The following is a 25554-nucleotide window of genomic DNA, read 5'->3' on the forward strand; positions in this document are numbered from 1 at the left end:
TATTCGATTGTAGTAGCGTGCACATTACATTTAAAAGAAAACTTTCAAGAAATTCGATGCTTTTTTATTGGAGACGAGACAACTTTTATAATTATTTACAAATCTCTATACTATTAAAAGAGAAGTACAAATGAAAATGGGTCGGGTTAAAATCAGAAAATTGACCCGAAATTCTGAAATCGGATCTTTGAAATTTTTTTGGAATATAAATTCGAATTAATAATGAAAAATCGAAATAAAATCAAATATTTATGGAAATCAAATAAAATCTGATTGTACTTATGGTAACTAATAATAAAAGCATATTCCAAACAATATTATACATTAATTACGTATAATAAATTTGTTCATATATTTTTGGGACTAATTCCATAACAATCAACGTTTTTGTCATTAATTTCGCTCATTTTAGCCAATTATCATTAATTGAAAGATATTTTACTTGCTTTTAAAGATTTCTAGAAAAAATTTCACAAATAACCTATCTGTTTTATAAATTAAATTGATATTTTTATTTTGGTCGTGTAAATTAAATAGATTTTTTTATTCTGGTCGTGTAAATTAAATAGATATGAAATTCATGTAAATAATTTTAATTTAATTAGATTAAATCGAAATTATGATATTTTCATACCTATAGCTTACCAAAGAAGTTTAATTTTCAATTTATAAAGATTTCTTGAATATGATTTTATAATTATTCAACAAGATAATAAGTATTTATTAAATTTTGTGAATCATGAAAATAACAATTAATTTTTAATCATTATACTTCATCTTTGTGGAAGTCGGATTCACACACTCAAGTATTTTGTTAAATGGGAAAGATTATTCTTGAGGGACAAAAATGAATACGTAAGAACTTGTAAATTGATACGAAAATTGCTATATTATTTCTCTCTTTTTTTTAGATGGTCCCCCCTTTACATGGCCACTGGCCTCTATATTTATACATAGCTAAACGACATTTAAAATGAGTAATTAAGTACAATTATTCCTTCTTAAATGTGTCCGTTTTGATTCTTCGGCTTTAATGCTCAACGTTTGAATTTGAGTTGACTCTGATCTTCACGGGCCTCGCCTCTTCTGGCCCAAATGTCTTCGAACCGACTTACCCGTGTCTTCTACACCGAACTCGCGTCATAGTGCAGTCACTTCGGGTTATCTAAATGGTGACAACCACTTCGTCCATCCTTTCGGCTCGCGGGTCCAATGGGCTTAATCCTTTATGGGCCATTATCCTGATTACGTGGCAATCTTTGGTTGGTCTCGTACTTCTGGTGCGGGATCCGACACCAACAATTAGCCCCCCAAGTTCTTCGAAGTGTTTATTCCAGTTCGGAGGACTTTAAATGCTCAAGTGGCCAAAGATTGTGCTCGAGAATCTTTCTGATTTCCCGCCGAAAGTCCCATCACTCCTTTAATTTTGGCACTATCCTTTTTAAACCGAGTGACATCTGTCATCATTATGACCGTATATTGATTAATTTACTATTAAAACGGGAAAAAACCTTCCCACTTCCCACACAACTTCCGAGGCGGTTTCATCATTAGCTTGAGGTAACTTCTTTTCACCATTACTCTCTTCTTTTACTTTTGTACTTTAATCAAAACCTCTCTCTTCGTTCCTTCACAAAACCCTTCCTCGCCGGATCTTGAATTTTTCTTTCCAATGACTTCTGATTCCGATAGACCCGAGTCTCCGTCTTTCGACGAGAGGCGTTCTAGTAACGATGAGTGCACCCGCCCTGGTGACATTGCCGGTCCGCACTATAGGTCCACTTGTACTCTTCAATCCCTAGAGCGGTTGAAAGAGCTTTGCCGGATTCCGCCGGAAATTATGGCTGAAGCACAAATAGCTTCCCCCACAGAATCTCCAGAGAACCATCGCAATGGTTACTTCTGTGTGTATGAGATTTATTTCAAGGGTTGCGGGCTTACCTTTCCTCTTCCCGAAGCCCTAATTTTATACCTAGCGGCTCTTGAAATCGCTCTTCCTCAATTAACCCCCAATCTTCTCCGCACAATTCTCGGCATTATAACAATCGCGGCGGAGGCCGGTTACGTTATCGGAGTTGCCGAATTAAATGAGCTTCTAAGCGTGAGAAGTTCGTCGAAGAAAACGGGGTATTTCTCAGCATATCCTAACGCCAACAGGAACATCATTTCGCATCTTCCAAACAAGGATGAAAATTGGCATCATCCTTGGTTCTTGATTAAGAAAACTCCCGCTTCGGTTGGAAATCTTGCAGATTTCCTCCCTTCGAAGTGGTCGGCGAAACCTGGTAGAGATTAGGTCGCCCGTATCTTTCCCGGTTGTTTCTCTATCTTTATTAACTAACATCGTTGTTTCATTTCGCAGCTTTCATCGCTTCCAATCTCCCATCTGAAGAGTTCATCGAATTCTTCAAAATAATTCTTGAAGGGGAAACCCTTTGGAATTCCTTCACTCTCGAACGATTCATAGAGGCTAACCACAGACTCAGGATGAGTCCGCCTGGTCATCTTCACCAAATTCCTCCCCCTCCCTCAACTCAGGGAATGTCATCTCGGGCCCTTGCGGCCAAGCGAAAGTTGCTTTCCAAGCCGATGGCTGAAGCTTGCGAAGAGAAGAAAAAGTTTCTCGCGACTTCTATTGACAAGAAGGACTATAGTAGGACCTTGCTGGTCGATGATGGCAGTACTGAGGGAGCTCGATCTGTTGCTTCCTTCAGATTAACTCCTCGTCGAGATCGTCGCGACTCACGTTCTCCTCGGAGGGATCGATCTCCTCGCCGTGATTCACCTCGTCCTTCCCGGGATGATTTTAGTAACGAGCCAATTAAGAACTTGGTTCGCCGAAAGAGAGACAGGTCCTCTCGTAGTGATCTTTCCCCGCAGAGGGAAAAGTCAAGGACCCGGACTGACCGCTCACCTCGGTCATCCCCTCCTTCTGAACCAATGGGTCCTCCACGACCGGTTGACATGTCTTCCTCTTCCCAGCCTGATAGTGGAAAGACCGCCCGGAGCGCGTCTCCGAAAAAAGGAGATTCTGAATCTCGAGATGCTCCCTCGAGGCTGAAGCCTGCTCTTGTACCTCAAGTCAAATCGCTTTCAGGTTTGGTGATTTACACACACTTAAACCTTCGTCTTTATTAAAATTCCAATTTTTACAATTCTTCCTTCTTCGCAGCTATGGAGACAGAAGGCAGCGTCTTCCGATGCTTCAAGACCCGTTCTGGTTCGATCTTGCCAGATTTCAACAAATGGCGCCCCGCGATTCGTGAACGTTATTTGCTTCACGCGCATCACTCATCTCGGGTTAGTCCCGCTTTCTTTTATGTATATTTTTTATTGTATTGCCATTCTGCGAACTGACTTATCATCCCGGGTTCATGTATAACGCCAGGCTCAAAGCGAATTTAACGACATGATCGAACATTACGAAGGGTTGGTCATTGGCCGGGAGAAGGAGATTGACATGTTGACGAAGAAACTCTCCGCCCTTGAGGCCGAACTCAGTTCTTCTGCCGGCTCCAAGCATGATCTGGAGGACAAAGTCGACAATTTAACATCCGAGCTTGCGCAAATAAAGGGGGAGCTGCAGGGTCAGTACGACCAGAACTTCAAACTCCAGGAAGAGTTTTCTGGTATTCAAGGTAGGCTGCAAGAGTCTGAATCAAACGCTGATTCCCTGAACAACCAACTCATCGAGCTCAACGCGAAGTACAAGGCGATCGCCAAATTGCGTGACTCCGAGTTGGCGAAGTCGGCGTCAAAAGCCAGAAAAGAGGTCAAGGGACGCGGGATGGAGTTGATCCAAGGGGCCATCCGATTCATGCAGACTGAGAAGGCTAGGTCTGACCTGGAATCTGACATCAAGGAGCACGAGAGCAACCTGATCCTGCTGGATCAAATCCATGATGCGGATTTCTCCGAGGATCAAGAGAGAACTGAACTATCGGCTAATCTTTCTGAAAAGCGAAGTCGCTTGGCAGCTCTTCCTACTTCGACCTTCAACCCTCAGGACTTCGAGGAATTCTTCACCGAATCGCCTCCTATAAGCGAATCAGGTCTAGACTGGGCAGGTAATGCTTGGCTCCTGACATTTATTACCTTTCCTTTTCTTGCACCTTTGGTTGACTGGAATTATTATTCCTAGGCTCAAGTGGGGCGGAGGACGTTGTCCCGCCCGTAGCTCCTATGGTGTCGGAGGTCACTCCGGAGGTTGGTTGTACCGTGGAGGGTGGTCAGGAAACTTCATCTGATCAAGCAGCTGCCAAGGACGTGAATGAAGCTTCGACTGTTGAGCCGGACTCCGAGGTAGCTGCTGCTCCGTAGTGGCTGTGTCCACTTTGACTTGGGGATTGTCTCTTTATTTTTAAGACTTAATTTCACAATTATTTTTGCCTAAGGAGGCTTTATTATTATTCTCTTTTGAACAAGATATTTGCCTGAGGAGGCTTTTAAACCTTTCTAGGTTGTGACCCAAGGGGGCTTGGTTAAAATTAAATGCGGGTTTGCAAAGTCCGCTTTTAACCTTTTGTGGCCTTGTGGCAATGCTTTCGAGATTTTTATAGGCTGATCAGACCTTTCTCTTTAGAATGCGAGAACTGAGCTCGGCTTAAAGCGAGTTCCCCACTTCGGGTTTAGTCAACTCGGTAAACTTGTTAGGCTTGGGCCTTAGAAACTTTTGCAGTTGATGCGACGGTTGCTTTTTCCCTTCTTAAAGAGAACGGCGCGTCTTTTAATGTAATAATTGCCTTTTCTCGATTTTCCAAAAATGGTTTAAACCACTTGGGCACGCTATCATTAATGAATTTATGTTTCCAAGACAAACCCTAAATCATTATAAGTAAAGGCTTACCTACCTCTAGGCTTTATTAAACATGACTATAGAATCTCACTTGAGAAATATTCTAAGGATGGAAAACGAAGAAGTAGCCCCCATCGCTCCCGGCAGTCCCCTCTTCTTATCCGGCGACGGCTTTGAACCGGCCGGCGTTCTCTTTCCTCACGCCGTCTTTCACTTCCCTTCAAAGGAGAAGAAAGAAGCTTGCGACTTCATCGATAAGGTAAATATTTAAAGTTTTTGGCTTAAAAACTTTTTGCTTCATATTATTCACTCTTTTATGTTAGGTCGCCGACAAGCACCGCCGGCTATGTGAAGAGAGGCAGCGGCTGGGCCTCAAAAGGCAAACACTCGAGGCTCGCATCGCTCGAGTGGAGAGGAAGATACGGGCCTTGGAAAGCGACCCCTTTCAATGGGAGTGGCGGAACTTCGACTCCGTTGCTGAGATCCCGAAGATGCTTCGGATGTATCTCCGCGCTAGAGGGATCCCGGGCCCTGCGAACGCCCCCGTCTTCGTCACTCCATCCGACGATGAAGAGGAAGAGGACTTGGAGGAGGAGGCCAGCGACTGCCGGAAACGCCTTCGGGATCGTTCCGAAGTGGATGCCAAAAACAAGGCGTCCACTTCGAGGACTAAACCGGCGATGAAGGAGCCTGTTCCTGAGCCTCTCCCATAAATGTTCTCCAATTTCTTCGCTTCTCTCTTCTCTTTTTTTTTTAAAAACAAAAACTCGTAATGGGCTTCGGCCCTTTTTTATTTATGGAAATATTTGCTACTTTCCTTCTTTTCCAAATACTCTTCGAGATGCATCTTTTAATGCAGGATCCGTTCGAGGGCATAAATCTCTCCGCGAATCATTCCATTACTTGGATAGAATCCGTAGCTTGCTAGGGATATGGGGTTCCTATAAATTATAGGTTCAACCCCCCTTTATTCCTCACCATTTTTTTATTTTAGCAGGCATGGAGTTCAATCTACGCTGTTCAGAATCTATGCCCGACTTCTCCAGAATCGGAATGATGAATGAAGATGTTCCAAGTGAGCCCAACAGGCAGCCTCCTCCACTTCGCGGCTTCTCGAGATCTCAGATCCGAGCCCCCTGTGCTTTGATCAGGAATCTCTCAGTCAGAGACCAAGGAACAGCGACGGCGTTCATAGAAACACTTGAACTTCAACACCGGAAGCTTACGTCGGAAAAGAGGAGACTCCGGAAGAGGATTAACCGGATGCAACGCAGACTTACTACGGTGTCAAGAAATCTTTACATTCTTGAATCTCACCCCGGAGAGTGGATTGAGCTTGGAATCTCCGACTTTGCTCGAATTCCGGACTGCATGATGTCAATCCTCGATCTTGCTGGTCAAGGAATTGAAGTGTTCTGCTCGTCAACGAGGATTTCGTAGTTCGAAGTGTACGATGAGGGACACTTCGCCTCCCTTTTTTTTTTGTAAACGCTTTATTTCCAATCTCTTGTATGTTCGCATAGCCGAACCTTCTTCCTTTAATAAAGAAATAAAACAAAAAAAAAATTTATTAATAGCTGAACTCGTTTTCGAGCTGCCTACGTACCCATTTCGGGATCAAGCCAAATCGTAGTTCATGTACATAAACAATGCATGTAGCTTTTAAACATAAAACTTTTTTAAGTTGATCACATTCCAAGGTCGCTTGACTGGATTGTCTTCTAGGTCTTTTAACCTATAAACACCGTTCCGAACCACTTCGGTAATAACGTAAGGTCCTTCCCAATTAATACCGAGTTTACCGGCGCCTTCTTCTTTTATGTTGTCAAATACACGCCTTAATACATAGTCTCCCACGAAGAACGGCCTACTTTTGACCTTAGAATTGTAATACCGGGCTGCTGCCTGTTGGTAATTCTGGATCCGAATTAGAGCTTGATCACGCCTTTCATTTATGGTATCCAGTGAATCGTTAAGCATCGCTGAATTTTCTTCCTCATTTAACGGTGCTTCCGTTCGACGAAGTCCGGGCACGTTGAGTTCAGCTGGTACTACCGCTTCCATGCCATAAACCAAAGAGAATGGAGTTTCTCCTGTAGGTCGCCTAGGGGTTGTACGATAAGCCCACAGGACGGGTTGGAGTTCTTCATACCATCCTCCCTTTAGATGACTTAAGCGTTTCTTGAGATTGCTTAATATCGTCTTGTTCGCGGCTTCGGCTTGACCGTTTCCTTGCGGATATCTTGGAGTAGAATAACTAACTTTAATTCCCCAGTCCGCACAAAAGGCATCAAACTCGTGTGAAATGAATTGCGGTCCATTATCAGTGACTATTTCGTACGGAACTCCATGTCGACATATAATGTTTTTCCAAATAAAAGTCTTTACCGCCGAATCCTTGATACCGACATACGCCTCAGCTTCAATCCATTTCGAAAAGTAGTCCGTGAGGACTAAAAGGTACTGTACACCTCGAGTTGATTTGTGCAATGGTCCAATGATGTCCATCGACCACCTCATAAACGGGTATGGGGCGGAAATGGAAGAGAATAACTCCGACGGTTGATGGATTAATGGCGCATGGAGTTGGCAGCGCTTGCATCTTTGGGCGAACTTAACGCAATCTGTGATCATAGTGGGCCAAAAGTACCCCATTCTTTTAACTTTAAAAGCCATAGCTCTTCCTGATGAATGACTTCCACATAATCCCTCATGCACTTCGCTCATGACGATTTCGACTTCGGGCCCAAAAATGCATAGTAGGTAAGGGTCACTAACACCTCGCCTATATAACGCATCTTTTGATAGGCAAAATTTCGCGCTAACGACTTTCATTTTCCTGGCCTGCCATTTATTCTTTGGGAGCTCGCCTGTCGTGATGTAGTGCTTTATTGGCTCCCTCCAGTCAGCCCCCCAGTCTTTAGCCGGAATTTGGTCAACTTTGTGAAATATCCGCGGCTCTGGTTCGGGATGTTCGTTTGGTTCAAGAATATTTTCCTCGAGTAATGGCTCGGTTTCTATCATCGTTTCTGGAATCATTTCTTCAGCTAAGACAACGGGTTCCTTGTTAGATGTATTTGATCCTTTTGACTTCCTGCGTTTGTTGGGTGGCGGTTCGATCTCTGGTTCACCATGGTCACGTGCCGCTGCTCGAGACCTTGTAACGACGAGGGTTTCCTTGCTGTCTTGAATGCTTCGCTCCGAGATGCACTCTACCGGAATAACTCTCTTTAACTCAGGATCTGATGTTGACGCCAATGCGGCGAGTGCATCTGCAGTTGTATTCTCTCCGCGAGGTATGCGGATTAACTCGAATTTCGAGAAATTTTTAGATAAATCCTTCACCACTTCGAGGTAAGCTTCCATTCTTGAATCTTTGGCTTCATAGTCTCCATTAAACTGGTTAGCTACTAATTGCGAATCGCAATAAGCCAATATTTCCTTAGCTCCAACTCCTTGTGCTAGCCGAAGTCCGGCAATAAGGGCTTCGTATTCTGCCTCATTGTTAGAGGCATTGAATAACAATCGGAACGATTGTTCTAGAATTTCTGATGTCGGAGATTCCAACCTAATTCCCACTCCGGATCCTTGCTTTGTTGAAGACCCATCTACGTGTAATTTCCAAGTTTGGTTCTCCGGTTGATCTATCGTTCCAGGTATTGGTAGTTCGGTCAGGAAATCTGCTAAGACTTGAGCTTTCATACTGATCCAGCTTTTAAACTCTATGTCGTACTCGCTTAATTCCACTGCCCATTTCGCCAAACGTCCGGATTGACTTGGACTATGAAGTATTGTTCTGAGTGGTTGGTTAGTTAATACTTCAACCGGATGGGACTGAAAATATGGACGCAACTTCCGAGCCGAAGTTACCACCGCGAGTGCAAGTTTTTCCATCATTGTGTATCTGGTTTCCGGATCCGTCATTGACTTGCTCACATAGTAAATTGGTTTCTGCTCCCCACGGTCTTCCCAAACCAAGACTCCACTAACCGCGTGGTTTGAAACTGAAACGTATAAGTAGAGTTTTTCATCCACTTCCGGTTTGGACAGTATAGGTGGAGTGGTTAAGTATGCCTTAAGCTGCCCAAAAGCTTCTTCACACTTCTCATCCCAAAGAAATCCTTTGTTCCCTTTTAGAATTTGGTAGAAAGGCAACGACTTATCTGTAGATCTCGAGATAAAACGATTCAAGGCCGCGATTCGCCCAGTCAACCGTTGTACTTCTTTGAAGTTTCTCGGAGATGGCATGTCTAGAAAGGCGTTAATTTGATTTGGATTGGCTTCAATCCCTCTTTCTGTCACAATATAACCAAGGAATTCTCCGGATGGGACTCCAAATGTGCACTTCGCCGGATTCAGCTTCATTTGATATTTATTGAGAATATCAAAACATTCCTCCAAATGCTTAACATGATCTTCTTTCTTCAACGATTTAACCAACATATCATCTATGTAGACTTCCATAGTCTTCCCGAGGTGATTGTGAAACATTTTGTTCACCAACCGTTGGTAAGTTGCTCCTGCATTTTTCAAACCAAAAGGCATTACCTTGTAACAGTAAATACCTCTATCTGTGATAAATGACGTCTTTTCTTGATCTTCGGGGTTCATCATTATCTGATTATAACCCGAGAAGGCGTCCATGAACGTTAACAGCTCATTTCCAGCGGTGGACTCTACAAGTCGATCTATATGCGGGAGAGGGAAACTATCTTTGGGACACGCTTTATTTAGGTCAGTAAAGTCGATGCAAACCCTATCTTTCCCATTCTTTTTCTTGACAACGACAGTGTTTGCTACCCACTCCGGATATTGCACTTCTCTTATGGACCCTATCTTCAAGAGTTTATCCACTTCGTCGTTTACTATTTTTGCCCGCTCGACCCCAAGCTTTCTTCTTTTTTGTTTCACCGGTTTGAAGCTTGGATCTACGTTTAGTTCATGACAAATTATACCCGGATTTATACCCGGCATATCCGCTGCTGACCATGCAAACGACGCTTTGTTTTTCCTTAAGAGTTCGATCAAAGCTTCTTTTATTTGGCCAGTCAAGGTTGCTCCAATTCTAATTTTCCGGTCCGGCTTGTCTTCTTCCAGTGCCACTTCGACTACCACATCCTCTTTCTTCTGCCCACTAGGAAATTTGGTTTTTAGTCCTTCTTTTGCGGGCTTCGCTAATTGCTATTGAATCTTCATACGGTGGCTAGCTAAGTAACAAGTTCGTGAAGCTTCTTGATCTCCCCGAATTGTTTCCACCCCATTTGATGTTGGAAATTTGATACATTGATGGTACGTAGAGGGGACTGCTTTCATTCGATAAATCCAGGGAGTCCCGAGGATGATGTTGTAAGCAGCGGGCTTATCGAAGACAACGAAGTCCACGATTTTCGATACCTTCTTGGCAAGGACTGGGAGCTTGATTGTTCCGAGAGACATGGATGACTCGCTTGTGAATGCAACTAACGGAGATGGAGGTCCTACTATGTCTCCTCGGCTGATTCCCATTTTTTCTAGAGTACTTAAAAAGATCAAGTCGACCGAACTGCCTGTATCTATAAGGATCCTTGATACTTCGAAATTTGCGACATCAAGAGTAATGACTAGAGCATCGTCATGCGGTTTTTCGAGATGCCGTGTTTCTTTTTCATCGAATGATATTGATGCACCTTGAAAATCGACTTCTTCGCTTAAGCTTGCTTTGAGTGAGACATTTCGTCGATGCTTTTTGATTGAACTTATTGAATCTCCGCAAAATCTGGATCCTCCTATAATCACATTGATCTTCCCCTTAGAACTTCTCGGTTCTTCCTCGTTGGATAACCTTGGTCTTTTGGAATCCTGATCTTTGGAGTTTTCCTTTACTTCGTGGTACTCCTTCACAAAATCTTTTATATCGAATTTAGAAAGATCACCACTAGCCCAAAGCTCTGCGAGGTGCTTTTTAAGAACGCTGCAATCCTTGGTTAAATGTCCGGTTACTTTATGAATGTCGCAATATAGACTTTCATCACGGACCCAAGTGTTTGATCTTCCTTTCCCTTGGAATTGCTTCCCGACAGAATTGTTGAAGGGTTGCGACCCAAACTTCCTTGGTCCTTTGCTCTCTTTAGGCTCGAACTTCTTGGTAGGGACGGTGATTGCCGGCTTTTCTTGTTTATTCCGCTTGGCAAAACTTTCTTTTTCGTCTTCTACCTCCATCCAATTGTTTGCGCGGAAGAGTGCATCCTGAATTGTGTCTGGTTTATGAAGTATTAAGTCTTCTTTAAACCTTGAATCATGTCGCAATCCTTTTCGTAGGGCAGATAAAGCTGATTGCTGTGAGATTCTTGGGAGTTTTGATAGCACCCCTTTGAATTTGGTGATGAAAACTCGAAGTGACTCATTAGATCCTTGCGTTAAGTTCCAAAGATCGGCATCCGAAACGCTTTTATCCATAAGGATAGAATATTGCTTTAAGAACACGGCTGACAGTTCGTCGAAATTGCTGATCGAACTCGGCTCTAATTGGGTGAACCACATTAGAGCTTGGCCACATAGATTCTCCGAAAACAGCTTGCAATAGCCTGCATCTTCATCAGCTTCATCCAACTCGACTCTTCCTGCAGCGATCAGAAAGGCTGCAAGATAGCTTTTTGGATCCTCCAATCCGCTGTAAGGGTCCAACTTGAGCTTCCGGGAATCTTTGATCCTCAAACTTGCAATTCGCGGGATAAAAGGGGTTCGCCTTGCTTCTTCAATGACTCGATTAATGTCTGGCTCCGAACTTGTAGCCTGATGAAATTTTGATTTCATTTCTTTTAATTCCTGGCTAACCTTCTTCATGGTCTCGAACTGGTCGAGGTTCTCCTGCTCGTACTGAGCTGCAAATTGTTCTTCATCCCCGAGTTGCGTCCCTTCTTCCGACGTCTGAGCTACATTATTTGTAGCACCGGGAGTTGTTTGTCCGCTGGTTTCATTTCGTGCAGCGGAACTTGGCGAGTTGAATATCCCTCTTCGGGTTCCCACCGGGTTTCCTGCACTTAAAGAGCGAACACGAGTTTGTATATTATTGACGTTTTGACTAAGAGATACCTGGGATGTTTGCAACGTATCGACGGCCTTCTCCACATCCGAGAACTTTTGTGATATGTCCGACATGGTTTGCTGCATAGCTTTGAGGGTTTCGGCCAATGATGTTTCAACGGCGTCTCCTCCGGACATTGTCGCTTATCTCGGAAATGTAGAAAAGAAGAAATCTGCCCACTCAAGAATCCTGATATCCCCACAGACGGCGCCAAAATGTGGAAGTCGGATTCACACACTCAAGTATTTTGTTAAATGGGAAAGATTATTCTTGAGGGACAAAAATGAATACGTAAGAACTTGTAAATTGATACGAAAATTGCTATATTATTTCTCTCTTTTTTTTAGATGGTCCCCCCTTTACATGGCCACTGGCCTCTATATTTATACATAGCTAAACGACATTTAAAATGAGTAATTAAGTACAATTATTCCTTCTTAAATGTGTCCGTTTTGATTCTTCGGCTTTAATGCTCAACGTTTGAATTTGAGTTGACTCTGATCTTCACGGGCCTCGCCTCTTCTGGCCCAAATGTCTTCGAACCGACTTACCCGTGTCTTCTACACCGAACTCGCGTCATAGTGCAGTCACTTCGGGTTATCTAAATGGTGACAACCACTTCGTCCATCCTTTCGGCTCGCGGGTCCAATGGGCTTCATCCTTTATGGGCCATTATCCTGATTACGTGGCAATCTTTGGTTGGTCTCGTACTTCTGGTGCGGGATCCGACACCAACAATCTTTCAATCTCTCATCTAACAAATAAGATACATATTCTATTATTACTATGTCCAAACTTCATTTTATTGTATGACTAAATAATATTCCCATTAGAACTGTCAAAGCGAGTTGATTCGTCCCGTTAAGTCCGTTTTGCGATAGACAAAAAATATTTTGACTTGTGGTTAGTCGGTCCGCACGACCCGCGGGTAGCATATATGAAATACAAATCCGTCCCGCGAATGTATGCGGATTTGCGGGATTGTCCATGAATTTTGTTTAAATAATTTTAAAGTAACCAAAATTTAAAATACTACTAAAATAAATAAATAAATCAAAATACTATTAAAAGTTTGTTTAAATTACCACATGTTGAATAAGTTATAATTTTATCAATAAATACTAATATGCGGGCTGATCCGCCAACCTGCGGATGAAAACCGATTAAACCTATGACCCACTGCGAATTAATCCATGTGGCCCGCTTATTTGCGGGTTTAATATATTTTCCCAAATCTGCCCCATAGTGAGATGATGTTGGCTCGACCCGCGGTTTTTAACCTATTTTGACTGCTCTAATTCCCATGAATCGTCTAATTTTAGAATTTTAAAACACAAAATTCTATTTTGTAAATCATAATTAATACGATGGGTATATTTATAAACAATTTTACATTTTCTCTACAATTCGTTATTATGAATATTTATAAGTATACTACACGATTCGTTCTACTAAAAACACACACACAATATTAAACGCAACGTATGTAAACCAATATTCTCCCGCGGTGGACCGCGGGTCCGATCCTAGTATTAGTTTCATTCGATTTATAAATTGGTTATAGATTGATTTTATTTTTAATAATTAAATAAAATTTAATGTCTTTATTTAAATAATTTATTTACAAAGGTGCCATGCAATTGCTGCTAAAACAAAAAAAAATGTTGATGCCATGTTTGTTAAAAAATATATATTTTTCATGCTTTATTTACGAGGAACAAGTAGTTATTATGTTCTGGTATTTATTTGTTAAGTTGTTACAAAAAGGTTAAATTATGTTATTAAAATAGTTGTTAAAAGACAAAAAAATATACCTATAAAATGCTGCCATTCATTTTACAAACCATTCGTCTCCATTTCTTTTCAAATCCTTCTCCTAATTCTCATAGGATTCCAAGATACTAGAATGGGACAACGACAAGATTGGTCCGTGACTGCTTGTGTTTTCCTATTCTTGTCTTTGGCATCACAAATCCATTGTAGGAGCCAAATACTTTTTCCAAGCCATAAGCGAGGGGTTGGTTCGTCAGGCGACACGAGCCACTTCAATGTGATTCGTCGTGAAAGTGTGCCTTCGCCAAAGGAGAAAGATCTAATCAAGCAGCTCCCCGGACAACCTTCCGACGTTACTTTCAAACAGTATGGCGGTTATGTGGCCGTAAACGAACCAGCCGGTAGGTTTTTGTACTATTATTTCGTGGAAGCCATCAAACCCAGTAAATCTACTCCTCTTGTGATCTGGTTCAACGGAGGTACGTACATATAGAGAAAATATATTCCCTCTACAAACTCCTTTCAATTTCTCGGAACTACTTATATATATATATATTTTTTTTTTGGTAAGGACTACTTATATTTTTTTTGTACATATAATTAGACTCTTCTAAAACTTGAAAAAAGATAAGTTTTCTATCAATATCTAGTTTTTGAAGATGTATATTTTCCCATAATCGTTGAGAATTAAACCTTTCAAAATACAGGACCGGCCTGCTCATCTCTAGGTGGGGCATTTAAAGAGCTTGGTCCATTCCGCGTACATAGCGATGGCAAAACGCTGTTCCGCAATCCTTATTCATGGAACAACGGTACCTTTCTAAAAAATATATTAATTAGAAACCAATAAGGTATATTCACAAGATATATTGAGATCAACTAAGTATACTATTACAATGGAATTGCAGAGGCGAACGTGTTGTTCTTAGAAACGCCGGTAGGGACGGGATTCTCGTACTCGAATAGTCCAATATATGGGAAACAAGGGGACAAGCCAACAGCAGAGGATAACTACATGTTCTTGGTGAATTGGCTTGAAAGGTTTCCGGAATATAAAGGAAGAGAAATTTACATTACCGGTCAGAGTTACGCCGGCCACTATGTTCCCCAACTTGCCCAGATTATCATTCACCGTAACAAGCAAACTTTCATCAACCTACGAGGCATTTTGATTGGTAATCCATCACTTAACAGGGAGATCCAAGAAGAATTCGGCAACAAATTTATGTTTAGTCATGGTTTGATATCCCAACAACAAATGGACAATTATAACAAATTCTGTACCTACGACTTATATGATTGGGACAAGTGCAAATTGGCGTCCCAAAAGATAGAAGATCAAAAAACACGCTTGGACATTTACAACATATACGCTCCAGTGTGCCTAAACTCCACATTGAGCAGCGAACCCAAGAACTGCACCACAATAATGGAGGTTGATCCGTGCAGTGGCAACTATTTGAAGGCTTATCTTAACACGAAAGAGGTTCAAGAAGCAATACATGCCAACACCACGAAATTACCGTATGAGTGGACCTCTTGCAATAAGAAACTAGGTTGGGAATGGAACAAAAATGATAAATATGTCTCATTGACACCTATCCTTCAAGAGCTGATGGGTGAGGGTGTCCGAGTCATGCTGTACAATGGAGACGTGGACCTGGTGATTCCATTTACATCGGTAGTGGCCGTGCTGAAGTCGATGAATCTGACGGTTGTAAAGGAATGGCGTCCGTGGTTTACCGGAGGACAGCTGGGAGGGTTCACAGAGGATTACAAAGGGAACTTAACCTTTGTAACTGTGAAAGGATCAGGTCATAGTGTTCCTACGGACCAACCTATACATGCTCTTAATATTTTTACCAGCTTTATCCGTAATACTCCTCTCCCTCAAACACCCTGATTTGTAACAGCTCTTAATAAGACACTTTGGTCCAGTGATTGAATGATCTAAATATAATTATGATGTGTTTTACAATGTTGTTTACGTTGTACGGCTAATCAGCGATTAAGTTCTAAATGGACATACGTATAATATGATATGCGTCTGTGATACAACACTCAACAAATTATACTTAAGTTAATTATTGTCAAGCAAACAAAATTTCGAAATTATCAAGTATAAGATTAATACAGCAGTAGCCACATTACATACACAATTCTCAATCCCAAAAATGCAGTAGCCAAAAATAACTTGTTAAAATTTATTCAGTTCTTTTTTATTCATTTGGTTTCCCTTCATTCCTGTTGTTTTACTGATCACCATTCGAAGCTAACAGTTAAATATTCCCACTTCCTTGGTATTCTCTCAATAGGCCAAAGTTATGTCATTATGTCTCTAGTTAGATCCGGTTGCTTATCTCTGGTAAAATGTAAGACGAGTGTTGACACATAAAATGTCATTAATCTCATTCCTTAAGTTGATGTTCTCAATCTTCATAGGATCAATTTGGTTGTGGCAACTGATTTTTAGTTTGCTTCCGTATGTTTATTTGGGTTTATTGTGTTCCAAAACAGATTTAAGTTTGGATTCGAATTCAGTTTGAAGCATTCGTATGTTTAATGTGTTTAATGTCAAGAAACCTAAATACACTTTGTTCTACTTTCTCCCATTTTCTTTGAAGCATTATTACGTCTCAAATAGTAAAATCCTCTATTGCTATTACACACGAAGAAAATGACGGTGGATCTCTTGAAGTAACAGGCTAAATCAGGAGAATATTGAGCTGGAACTGTCTGAGATTTGAGAATAACCGTACGGTTTTCGACACTCAAGAGGAATTGGAAGAAATTCGATGCTTTTTTTTTTTGATAAACCCTATCGGCTATCCGGTCGGCCCCGGTAGGAACGCACCAAAGTGCTACATAGTGGACTGGTCCACCGTGTTAACGGTTAGGCCCTTACGGGCTACCACTCTACCTATCCCGAGTTTGGAATGCCTTCCGACTAAGTGCCAGGGGTAGTCAGGCCGCCTGCATTTCTGGCTACCAGGTAAACCAATTGGGCCAAGGCCCAACTGACAGACTTCCCAAACAAATGTGTTTTTGTTTCCAGGGAGAATCGAACTCAGGTTTGGGAGTTTCACCCTTTCCCAAAGCTTCCTCTGCCACTAGACCACGGATGCTTGGGCAAAAAAATTCGATACTTTTTTTTATCGGAACTAGGCAACTTTATCATTATTTACATAAAAATATTAGTTTCATTTGATTTTTAAATTGGTTACAGTTAGACCTCAAAAATATAGTGGTATAGATTAACTTTATTTTTTTTATAATTAACTAAAATTAAATGTTCTTTATTCAGATAACTGAGTTATAAATGTGCCATGCAATGGCTGCTAAAAAAATAAAAATGTGCATGCAATTTTTGATAAAAACAAAGTACTTTTATGCTTTATCTACGGAGGACAGGTAGTTATTATGTTCTGGGATTTGTTGTTAAGTTGTTACAAAAGGTTAAATGGGTTATTGAAATAGTTGTCAAAAGCCAAAAAAATACCTATAAAATGCTGCCATTCATTTTACAAACCATTCGTCTCCATTTCTTTTCAAATCCTACTCCTAATTCTCATAGGATTCCAAGATACTAGAATGGGAAAACGACAAGATTGGTCCGTGACTGCTTGTGTTTTTCTATTCTTGTCTTTGGCATCACAAATCCATTGTAGGAGCCAAACACATTTTTCAAACCGTTTGGAGCGGTCGAAGCAAGGAGATGGTTCGTCAGGTGATACGAGCTTCAATGTGCTTCGTCGTGTGCTTTCGCCAAAGGAGAAAGATCTAATCAAGAAGCTCCCCGGACAACCTTCCGGCGTTAGTTTCAGACAGTATGGCGGTTATGTGGCTGTAAACGAAACAACCGGTAGGTTTTTGTACTATTATTTCGTGGAAGCCATCAACCCCAATAAATCCACTCCTCTTGTGATCTGGTTCAACGGAGGTACGCATAGAGAATATAGATTCCATCTACAAACTCTTTTTTTGTTGGACGCTTCTAAAACTTGAAAAGATATATAAGTCTTCTACCATCTATGAACAAACTTTTTATAAATATACAGGACCGGCCTGCTCATCTCTAGGTGGGGCATTTCTAGAGCTTGGTCCATTCCGTGTACATAGCGACGGCAAAACGCTTTTCCGCAATCCTTATTCATGGAACAACGGTACCTTTCTAAAAATACAATATTAATTAAGTATATTCACAAGATATGATGATGAGATCAATTAAGTATGCGGTTACGTATGGAATTGCAGAGGCAAACGTGTTGTTCTTAGAATCGCCGGTAACGACAGGATTCTCGTACTCGAATACTCCAATTGATTTGGAGGAATTCGGGAACCAAGGGGACAAGGTAACAGCAGAGGATAACTACATGTTCTTGGTGAATTGGCTTGAAAGATTTCCGGAATATAAAGGAAGAGAGATTTACATAGCCGGTCAGAGTTACGCCGGCCACTATGTTCCCCAACTTGCCCAGATCATCCTTCACCGTAACAAGCAAACCTTCATCAACCTACAAGGCATTTTGATCGGTAATCCATCACTCGCCGCACTGATCCAGGAGCGATTCACCTACAAATTTATGTTAAGTCATGGTTTGATGTCCCAACAACAAATGGACAATTATAACAAATTCTGCATGAGCGAGGACTTATATGATAATGACAAGTGCACATTGCTGACACAAAAATTCGTCTATACAAAAACGCACTTGGACACTTACAACATATACGCTCCTGTGTGCCTAAACTCCACGTTGAGAAGCAAATCCAAGAAATGCACCACAGTAATGGAGGTTGATCCGTGCAGTGGCGACTACATGAAGGCTTATCTTAACAGAAAAAAGGTTCAAAAAGCGATACATGCCAACACCACAAAATTACCGTACGAGTGGACCTCTTGCCATGACGCATTGAGTGAGGTATGGAGCACTGATGTTAAAGATGTCTCAATGACACCTATCCTTCACGAGCTTATGGGTGAGGGTGTTCGAGTCATGATCCACAATGGAGACGTGGACCTGGAGATTCCATTTCCATCTACAGTGGCCGTGCTGAAGACAATGAATCTGACGGTTGTAAAGGAATGGCGTCCGTGGTTTACCGGAGGACAGCTGGGAGGGTTCGCAGAGGATTACAAAGGGAACTTAACCTTTGTAACTGTGAAAGGAGCAGGTCATAGTGTTCCTACGGACCAACCTATACATGCTCTTAATATTTTTACCAGCTTTATCCGTAATACTCCTCTCCCTCAAACACCCTGATTTGTAACTTGTACCACCCCTATAAACTTTAATAAGACACTTTGTCCAGTGATTGAATGATCTAAAGTTGATTATGATGTGTAATTAAACCAATATTTGACTCCTTTAACAATGTTGTTTACGTTGTACGTCTAATCATTGATTAAGTTCTAAATGGACATACGTATGATATGATATGCGTGTGTGATACTACAGTCAACAAATTATACTTAAGTTAATCATTGTCAAGCAAAAAAAATGTCGAAATTATCAAGCAGAAGACTAATACAGCAGTAGCCACATTACATACACAATTCTCAATAACAAAAATGCATTGTTTCTCTTCCAAAATTAACTTCTATATTCAATTCGTTGCTTTAATTTGTTTTCCCTACATTCCTGTTGTTTTACTGATCACCATTCGAAGTTAATAAGATTAATAATAAATTCATGATTAGTTATTTACATAAAACTTCGCTAAGTCAATAATCTGAATTCCTAGCAAGCTTAGCTTATTTTTTTTTTTATTTTTTTAATTTCTTCTCAAAACTACTGGCATTATCGTCAATATAAATTTTACTCTCTCCGTTTCGTTTTAGTTGTCGTTTAAGGTAACCTCACAAATTAAGAAAAGCATTAAATTTTTTTGTTTACCCTTTATTAATATATTTTATAAAAAAATTCATAGCCGAAACATTAAAACAGTAGGGATAAAACTAGAATTTTCACAAAACATTTGCATCGAAAACCTAAAACGACAACTATTATGAAACAAAATTTTGACTTTAAAACGACAAGTAAAACGAAACGGAGGGAGTACTAAAGTTTCATTTAAGTTCTGTAAATTGGGTCACTCTTTTTGTTGATATGTATTGAATCTGCATCAACATTCGTGTCTTGCGGTAATACAAGGTCTTGTTGTCTGGTCAGTGGTCAGATAATCAGAGGGTCCAGAGAGGACGAGGGAGAGGCCCCATAAAAGTTCATGTAGTTTTATTCCAAACAAAAAAAGAAGGGTCGGTGTATTAATAATCAATAATAAATTCATGATTAATTATTACATAAACCTTAGCTAAGCACCAATATAGCTTTCATGTTACCGGCTTACCGCAATCTCTTAATATTTATTTTATTTTTTCTCCAAATAAGTGGCATTATCATCAATACAGATTTTTCCAAAGTTTCGTGTGAGATCTGTAAATTTGGTCACCCTTTTTGTTGACATGTATTGAATTTTATCATTCGTGTCTTACGGTAATACAAGGTCATGTTGTCTGGTCTTATTCATGACGGAAGTCTAAAATAAAGAGTTTTCAGTTTTTATTTTCTTAAATAAGAAGAACTAGTTAGAAAAAAGAGAATTCTGTTTTGCCAAATTTTAGAAAACAAATTTTCTGAAAACTTTTTGTTTTAGTTTAAGGGTTACAAAAATTGGAAAAAAAAAGCTAAGCTGGTTTGGAGTAGTTACAGAGGGAAATTAATTGTTAAGTTGTTACAAAAGGTTAAATGAGTGATTAAAATAGTTGTCAATAACCAAAAATGTATCCATAAAATCCAGTCATTCTGCTTTCTTTCATAAAGATCCAATTACACATAATAGAATGGGAAAACTACAAGATTGGTCTGTAACCACTTGTCTCTTCCTTTTCTTATTTCAAGCATTACAAATCCGTTGCACAAGCCAAACACATGTTCTAAGCCGTCTGAACCGCTCGAAGCGAGGGATTGGTTCGTCGGTTGACACAAACCACTTAAATGTGATTCGTCGCTTAAGCGTGTCTTCGCCCCTAAACACAAGCGGTGTTAACCAACAAGAGCAAAGGGAGAGAGATCTAATCGAGAATCTGCCTGGACAACCTTCAGTTAGTTTTAGACAATATGGCGGTTATGTGACCGTGAATGAGTCAGCAGGTCGATCCTTGTACTATTATTTCGTGGAAGCCACCGAAAACAAAAAGTCGTCACCCCTTGTTCTATGGCTAAACGGAGGTATGAATCTACCATCTAGTTCTAAAAATGTGTTGTTTTTCATTGAGAAATCAGACACAAGACATAAACATTCATACGCTTATTATAATTATTTTTAAAATATGCAGGACCTGGCTGCTCCTCCCTATATGGGGCATTTCAAGAACTTGGCCCATTCCGCACACATAGCGACGGCAAAACACTCTATACCAATCCTTATTCATGGAACAAATGTACAAAACTTCTTCTTATAGAATCTTTAGTTTACCTTCTTTTTTTGGATAGTACTTCTGCAGTTTCTATATATATAAGATTTTTAGCTAAAAGCGAGTATACAAATATCTTATTATTCATGTGTGGAATATTTGCAGTGGCGAACATATTATTTTTAGAATCTCCAGCAGGAACGGGATTCTCGTATACGAACACAACGACGGATTTGGAGAATCCCGGGGACATGAATACAGCAGCTGATAACTACATCTTCTTGGTGAAATGGCTGGAGAGGTTTCCGGAATACAAAGGAAGAGAATTTTACATCGCTGGTGAGAGTTACGCCGGGCACTATGTTCCACAACTCGCACAAACCATCCTTGTCCATAACAAGAACCAAACCTTCATCAACCTACGTGGCATTTTGATTGGTAACCCGAGTCTGGACGACACCGCCGAACTAATGGGTGCAAACGAGTTTTTGGTAAGCCATGCTTTACTCTCACAAGAAACATTCCTTAGCTTCGAGAAAAACTGCGCCCATAACCCTCCAACTGGTGAGGTTGATTGCGTCGAGTTGAGTATGAAAATCCAGGACGACATAGGAAAAATAAACCTATACAACATATTAACTCCTACGTGCCTAAACCCCACGTCGAATAACCAATCCAAAGAATGCACAACGGTGATGCAATATGATGCGTGCGGAATGCAGCACATAGATGCTTACTTTAACCAGGGCGAGGTTCAGCGTTCGATGCACGTCACAAAAGTGCCATACACGTGGAAGCTATGTAATGAAGACCTCGGATTTAATTGGAGTCAGACCGATGCATCTGCATCGATGCTACCTATTCTCAAAGAGCTGATGAAACATGAGCAACTGCGAGTTTGGGTGTACACTGGAGACACAGATACCGTGATTTCGATAACGGTTACAATGTACGCTCTGAAGATGATGAATCTAACAGCTGTTACGGACTGGCTTCCGTGGTTTAGCGAAGGGCAGGTGGGTGGTTTCACAGAGGAATACAAAGGCAATTTTAGGTATGCCACAGTGAAAGGAGCTGGTCATGAAGTTCCTCTTTACAAACCTAATGTTGCTTTTACTCTCTTTAAACAGTTTTTACTTAATTCTCCTCTCCCTCTTACCCCTTGATTACTAAATTTGTAACAACACCAAACACACACTATTTTTCATATTTATGTAATTATCACATTCTAGCTAAAAATTCAATTGTAATGTTCTAGGAAAATTTGCAAAACTTACAAAAAAAAAAGGATTTAATAATTAACTAACTAATCAAAAACAAACATTTCTGATATTTTGAATATTATTTATTTTCTTGGATCAATTTTCATATTATTTTTCAAAAACAAACATTTCTGTCTGCTTGGAAAAAAAAAAATGGGGATAACAGAGACCGGCGACGAATCGTCGGGGAGAAAGACGCGACGTAGAATATCACCATCGATCGAATCTCTAGACGCCGATATACTATGTATCATCTTCTCTTTTCTCGATTTGTTTGACCTCGTTCACTGTACCGTCGTCTGCAATTCCTGGTACTCCCTCCAATCCAAATCCCTAGCTTCTCTTTTTCCCCTAATTCATGGTTTCGAATCCCGTGTTGACCCTATTCGAACTTTTTCTCTTATTGAGGCATGCTGTCATCAAAAAGCTGAAGCTGCTACAAGCTTCATGCCGGAAGATGCACCATCTCGGTTCCGATTTCCCCAGTAGTTCCACGTCACTTGATGGCCCAGCTGAGATAGATGTGGAGGATTTTGCGATGAAGCATCACAAGATGGCATTGTTAAGGGGTCGAATCGAAATTGAGCGATGGGAAGCTCATTCGAACCGGTGAGGCAATTTTCCCAATTGGGTTTTCCAGAGATTTTACCTACTCTGCCATGTTTATAATGTTCTCTATGTCAGGGTTTCTCAGTGTCGAATGAAGAAAGGTTTGCTTCTTACTGGTGTTGGTGATAAGGTTTGGATTTTTTAGTATACTATTCGATTAGGTATTGTTCTCTATGTGTTATCTAAAAGTTAAGCTGACTAATTTTATCAGGTTATGCGTCTCTGGTCATTAAAAAGCTACAAATGCATGGAAGAATACTCACTTCCTGATGCTGCTTCCTTGATTGACTTCGATTTTGATGAGAGTAAGGTAAACCTTCTAAAGGTCATGGATGTTTAAGTTACATAATAAAAAAAATGTTCATTACTTGGGAATGAGTTAAAATTTAATGATCAATGATTATATAGAAACCTCAGTCGAGTCACTGATATGGATTTCTGAAACCACCAGTATAGCAGTATAATCTGTTTTCATGTCACAGTTTGCCTCACCTTGTACTAGATGTTTCCTTTTGGCTAAATCTTGCTATTTTATATATAAATTGGAAGTTGTATCTCGAGCAAGGGCATTATCCCTAACTTTGATTTTTTTTGTTGTTGTTGTTGTTGTTGAGATTGTTGGCTTGGTTGGTACCCGCATTAGCATATGGAGGAGAAATGGACAAAGAAGCATTTTTCCATCTCGTGAAGGCACCTTTCCTAAAGGCCTTTGTATGCGGTATGTCTAACGATACTCCTGAAAATATCAAGTTCTTGAGAACTCATCTGTTTCTATGAAGGAGCAACTGATATTCCATGTTACTGACAATAGTCCGTGTGATACTTCAACGTGGCTACCTAGCCCCTGTAAGCTTGGCTTCTCTATCCACACTGATAAGGGTTTATGTTTTCTTTATCAACCAGTTACATCGACCCAGAAGCTGTAGTTGGATGTGAGGATGGAACAGCTCGTGTATTTGATATGTACAGTAAGACATGTTCACAGATCATTAGGTAGGCTATATATTCTGTCTTATTATGTTGTGGAACATCTGAAAGTGAAATTTGAACATATTGGTTGTTGTGTTGATTATTGTTTACAATTTCATATGAGAAGCTGATTCACAAATTACCTATCAAATTGGCTAATGCTGTCAACTATCTAACTGCAGGACTCAGGGTGGGCCAATTACGTGCTTATCTTTGAGTGAGAACCAAGTATTTCTTAGTGGGTCCTCACTAGGGAGAGTAACAGTATCTGACCCTTTGTTGGATCAACCAGTGGCTACTCTTAAATCCACAATAACTGCTGGAGGTAAGCTCAAACTCCATTTCAGATTGCATCTCCAGTGAAAATGCCTTAAGCAACCTCTCTTCTCCACAGGTATACAGACCATCTGTTTTAACCAAGGCACTAATCTCGCGTTCACTGGAACAACGGGTGGATATGTTTCATGCTGGGACCTTAGGTATGTTAAAAAGAAACAACTGGGTTTGTTTCAGCGGCGCAAGTTTTAAACTGGGTTTTATGAAAACACTATTTTGAGATGTGTGTATAACCAAGTTTTTATCACAGGAAAATGGGACGGTTGTGGGAAAAACGAGTGAGTCCTAATGTCGTGTACTCAATACAACAGCTGAGGAATGACACATCGGTAATGGTAGCTGGTGGAATAGACGGTGTGCTGCGAGTGATTGATCAGAATAGTGGAAGAGTTTTATCTAGATTTATAATGGAGGATAAGGTCTCAACAACATTGAGAAGGGACAACCAAGTGGTGATAGAGAAAAGAAGAGGAAAAAGAGTTTCTCAAGATATGGAGATGGATAAAATCGAAAGGAAAGTTCGGCCCCAAATCAGTTGCATAGCAATGGGGATGAAAAAGATAGTAACGGCTCACAATGGTAAATGCATAAGTGTATGGAGGTTCAATCTCTCGTAAAGTCGCAAGAAACTTGTCTTTTGTCTGTAAGTGCAAAATTGGTAACAATAGCATTATAAATGATGATTTAAAGACAAAACCGATTGGATTGTGTAAGAACAACAGAAGTTGAAACACTGGAAACAAAACAAAAAAAAAAAAGCGACAGATTTGTTGTCTATTTGGCAGATTTCTTGGAAGGCTCAGCTTGAGATTCAGGTTTGATGATATTAAGTTGACCACCTACTTTGCAAGCTGCATTAGTTGCTTTCACTTCATTGCAATGGTTTATGAATTTCGTAAGCTCCTGCCCAGTTCACACCACACACAATCAATAACCAAAAACTGTTTCACTTACAAATCCAATCGATTCAGAATTAAGGGAGGAGATTGAAGAATAATGAAATTACCCGATCAGTGTCCATCTCTTTCGTCATCTTTGATGGTTTCACATTTCTCTTCCCTGGAATAAGAAGAAGAAGATGATAAGCAAGTAATAAATAATCTGAAAAATCAAAATCGAAAGGGATTCATTTGTAAGCAAAAAAAAAAGAAGTGAATACCTTTGCGAGTTTGAATGGATTTTCCATGGCGATTTGGAGCAATAGTCTTCCTCTTTTGTTGGCCCTTGAACTGGTTGCTCTTCTGCGTCATCTTTGATCGTCGTTTCTAGGGTTTTCTCTTCTGTCCAAGGGTTTTTGTTGTAATAGAAGATGAAGAACACTCAAAACTCA

At 40.4% G+C, this 25554-nt stretch overlaps 6 protein-coding genes across 7 annotated transcripts; 5 read left to right on the forward strand and 1 right to left on the reverse strand.

Annotated features, from left to right (window-relative positions):
* Positions 1-2008: 2008 nt before the first annotated feature.
* LOC110228551 lies at positions 2009-3413 on the forward strand (the record flags this gene model as incomplete). The annotated part of the gene is made up of 3 exons (XM_021026228.1): positions 2009-2108; positions 2363-3011; positions 3389-3413. Coding segments are annotated over 3 exons (774 nt in total), but the record flags the coding sequence as incomplete, so codon positions are not given.
* A 10226-nt stretch (positions 3414-13639) lies between these two features.
* On the forward strand, positions 13640-15771 carry LOC9312185 (serine carboxypeptidase-like 36). The gene is made up of 3 exons (XM_002876071.2): positions 13640-14110; positions 14339-14443; positions 14540-15771. Exons 1-3 carry the CDS (start codon positions 13765-13767, stop codon positions 15532-15534), a joined length of 1446 nt encoding a protein of 481 aa, XP_002876117.1. The 5' UTR covers positions 13640-13764; the 3' UTR covers positions 15535-15771.
* A 1020-nt stretch (positions 15772-16791) lies between these two features.
* Positions 16792-18982, forward strand: LOC9312186 (serine carboxypeptidase-like 37). The gene is made up of 3 exons (XM_002876072.2): positions 16792-17571; positions 17690-17794; positions 17886-18982. The coding sequence occupies exons 1-3, from the start codon at positions 17223-17225 to the stop codon at positions 18893-18895; spliced, it is 1464 nt and encodes a 487-aa protein (XP_002876118.1). The 5' UTR covers positions 16792-17222; the 3' UTR covers positions 18896-18982.
* A 1316-nt stretch (positions 18983-20298) lies between these two features.
* LOC9312187 (putative serine carboxypeptidase-like 53) lies at positions 20299-22285 on the forward strand. Of its 2 annotated transcripts, XM_021024113.1 has the most exons (4): positions 20299-20863; positions 20971-21075; positions 21214-21409; positions 21952-22054. In XM_021024113.1, the coding sequence occupies exons 1-4, from the start codon at positions 20476-20478 to the stop codon at positions 22052-22054; spliced, it is 792 nt and encodes a 263-aa protein (XP_020879772.1). In that variant the 5' UTR covers positions 20299-20475. The 2 variants fall into 2 exon arrangements, with proteins under 2 accessions (XP_020879772.1, XP_002876119.1); XM_002876073.2 differs by having other exon boundaries at positions 21214-22285.
* A 133-nt stretch (positions 22286-22418) lies between these two features.
* On the forward strand, positions 22419-25001 carry LOC9312188 (F-box/WD-40 repeat-containing protein At3g52030). The gene is made up of 9 exons (XM_021026882.1): positions 22419-22621; positions 22719-22919; positions 22995-23049; positions 23131-23229; positions 23534-23637; positions 23823-23912; positions 24071-24213; positions 24283-24367; positions 24475-25001. Exons 1-9 carry the CDS (start codon positions 22464-22466, stop codon positions 24839-24841), a joined length of 1302 nt encoding a protein of 433 aa, XP_020882541.1. The 5' UTR covers positions 22419-22463; the 3' UTR covers positions 24842-25001.
* On the reverse strand, positions 24834-25539 carry LOC9312189. Its single transcript, XM_002877793.2, has 3 exons — positions 25384-25539; positions 25231-25283; positions 24834-25127 (listed from the first exon to the last, which is right to left on the reverse strand). Exons 1-3 carry the CDS (start codon positions 25472-25474, stop codon positions 24999-25001), a joined length of 273 nt encoding a protein of 90 aa, XP_002877839.1. The 5' UTR covers positions 25475-25539; the 3' UTR covers positions 24834-24998.
* Between the last annotated feature and the right edge of the window lie 15 nt (positions 25540-25554).

This window comes from Arabidopsis lyrata (genome assembly GCF_000004255.2).
Source record: "Arabidopsis lyrata subsp. lyrata unplaced genomic scaffold ARALYscaffold_5, whole genome shotgun sequence".
NCBI classification, from domain to species: domain Eukaryota; kingdom Viridiplantae; phylum Streptophyta; class Magnoliopsida; order Brassicales; family Brassicaceae; genus Arabidopsis; species Arabidopsis lyrata.

Bases quoted from the DNA above. Each gene is read 5' to 3' on its own strand.
- LOC9312185 (XM_002876071.2), top strand. From the start codon at position 13,765: ATGGGACAACGACAAGATTGGTCCGTGACTGCTTGTGTTTTCCTATTC. The intron at 14,111-14,338 runs GTACGTACATAT...TTCAAAATACAG, and splicing joins TGTGATCTGGTTCAACGGAG to GACCGGCCTGCTCATCTCTA. The intron at 14,444-14,539 runs GTACCTTTCTAA...ATGGAATTGCAG, and splicing joins TCCTTATTCATGGAACAACG to AGGCGAACGTGTTGTTCTTA.
- LOC9312186 (XM_002876072.2), top strand. From the start codon at position 17,223: ATGGGAAAACGACAAGATTGGTCCGTGACTGCTTGTGTTTTTCTATTC. The intron at 17,572-17,689 runs GTACGCATAGAG...ATAAATATACAG, and splicing joins TGTGATCTGGTTCAACGGAG to GACCGGCCTGCTCATCTCTA. The intron at 17,795-17,885 runs GTACCTTTCTAA...ATGGAATTGCAG, and splicing joins TCCTTATTCATGGAACAACG to AGGCAAACGTGTTGTTCTTA.
- LOC9312187 (XM_002876073.2), top strand. From the start codon at position 20,476: ATGGGAAAACTACAAGATTGGTCTGTAACCACTTGTCTCTTCCTTTTC. The intron at 20,864-20,970 runs GTATGAATCTAC...TAAAATATGCAG, and splicing joins TGTTCTATGGCTAAACGGAG to GACCTGGCTGCTCCTCCCTA. The intron at 21,076-21,213 runs GTACAAAACTTC...GAATATTTGCAG, and splicing joins TCCTTATTCATGGAACAAAT to TGGCGAACATATTATTTTTA.
- LOC9312188 (XM_021026882.1), top strand. From the start codon at position 22,464: ATGGGGATAACAGAGACCGGCGACGAATCGTCGGGGAGAAAGACGCGA. The intron at 23,230-23,533 runs GTAAACCTTCTA...GTTGTTGTTGAG, and splicing joins TCGATTTTGATGAGAGTAAG to ATTGTTGGCTTGGTTGGTAC. The intron at 24,368-24,474 runs GTATGTTAAAAA...TTTTTATCACAG, and splicing joins GTTTCATGCTGGGACCTTAG to GAAAATGGGACGGTTGTGGG.
- LOC9312189 (XM_002877793.2), bottom strand. From the start codon at position 25,474: ATGACGCAGAAGAGCAACCAGTTCAAGGGCCAACAAAAGAGGAAGACT. The intron at 25,284-25,383 runs GTATTCACTTCT...TTCTTATTCCAG, and splicing joins ATCCATTCAAACTCGCAAAG to GGAAGAGAAATGTGAAACCA. The intron at 25,128-25,230 runs GTAATTTCATTA...TGAACTGGGCAG, and splicing joins AAGAGATGGACACTGATCGG to GAGCTTACGAAATTCATAAA.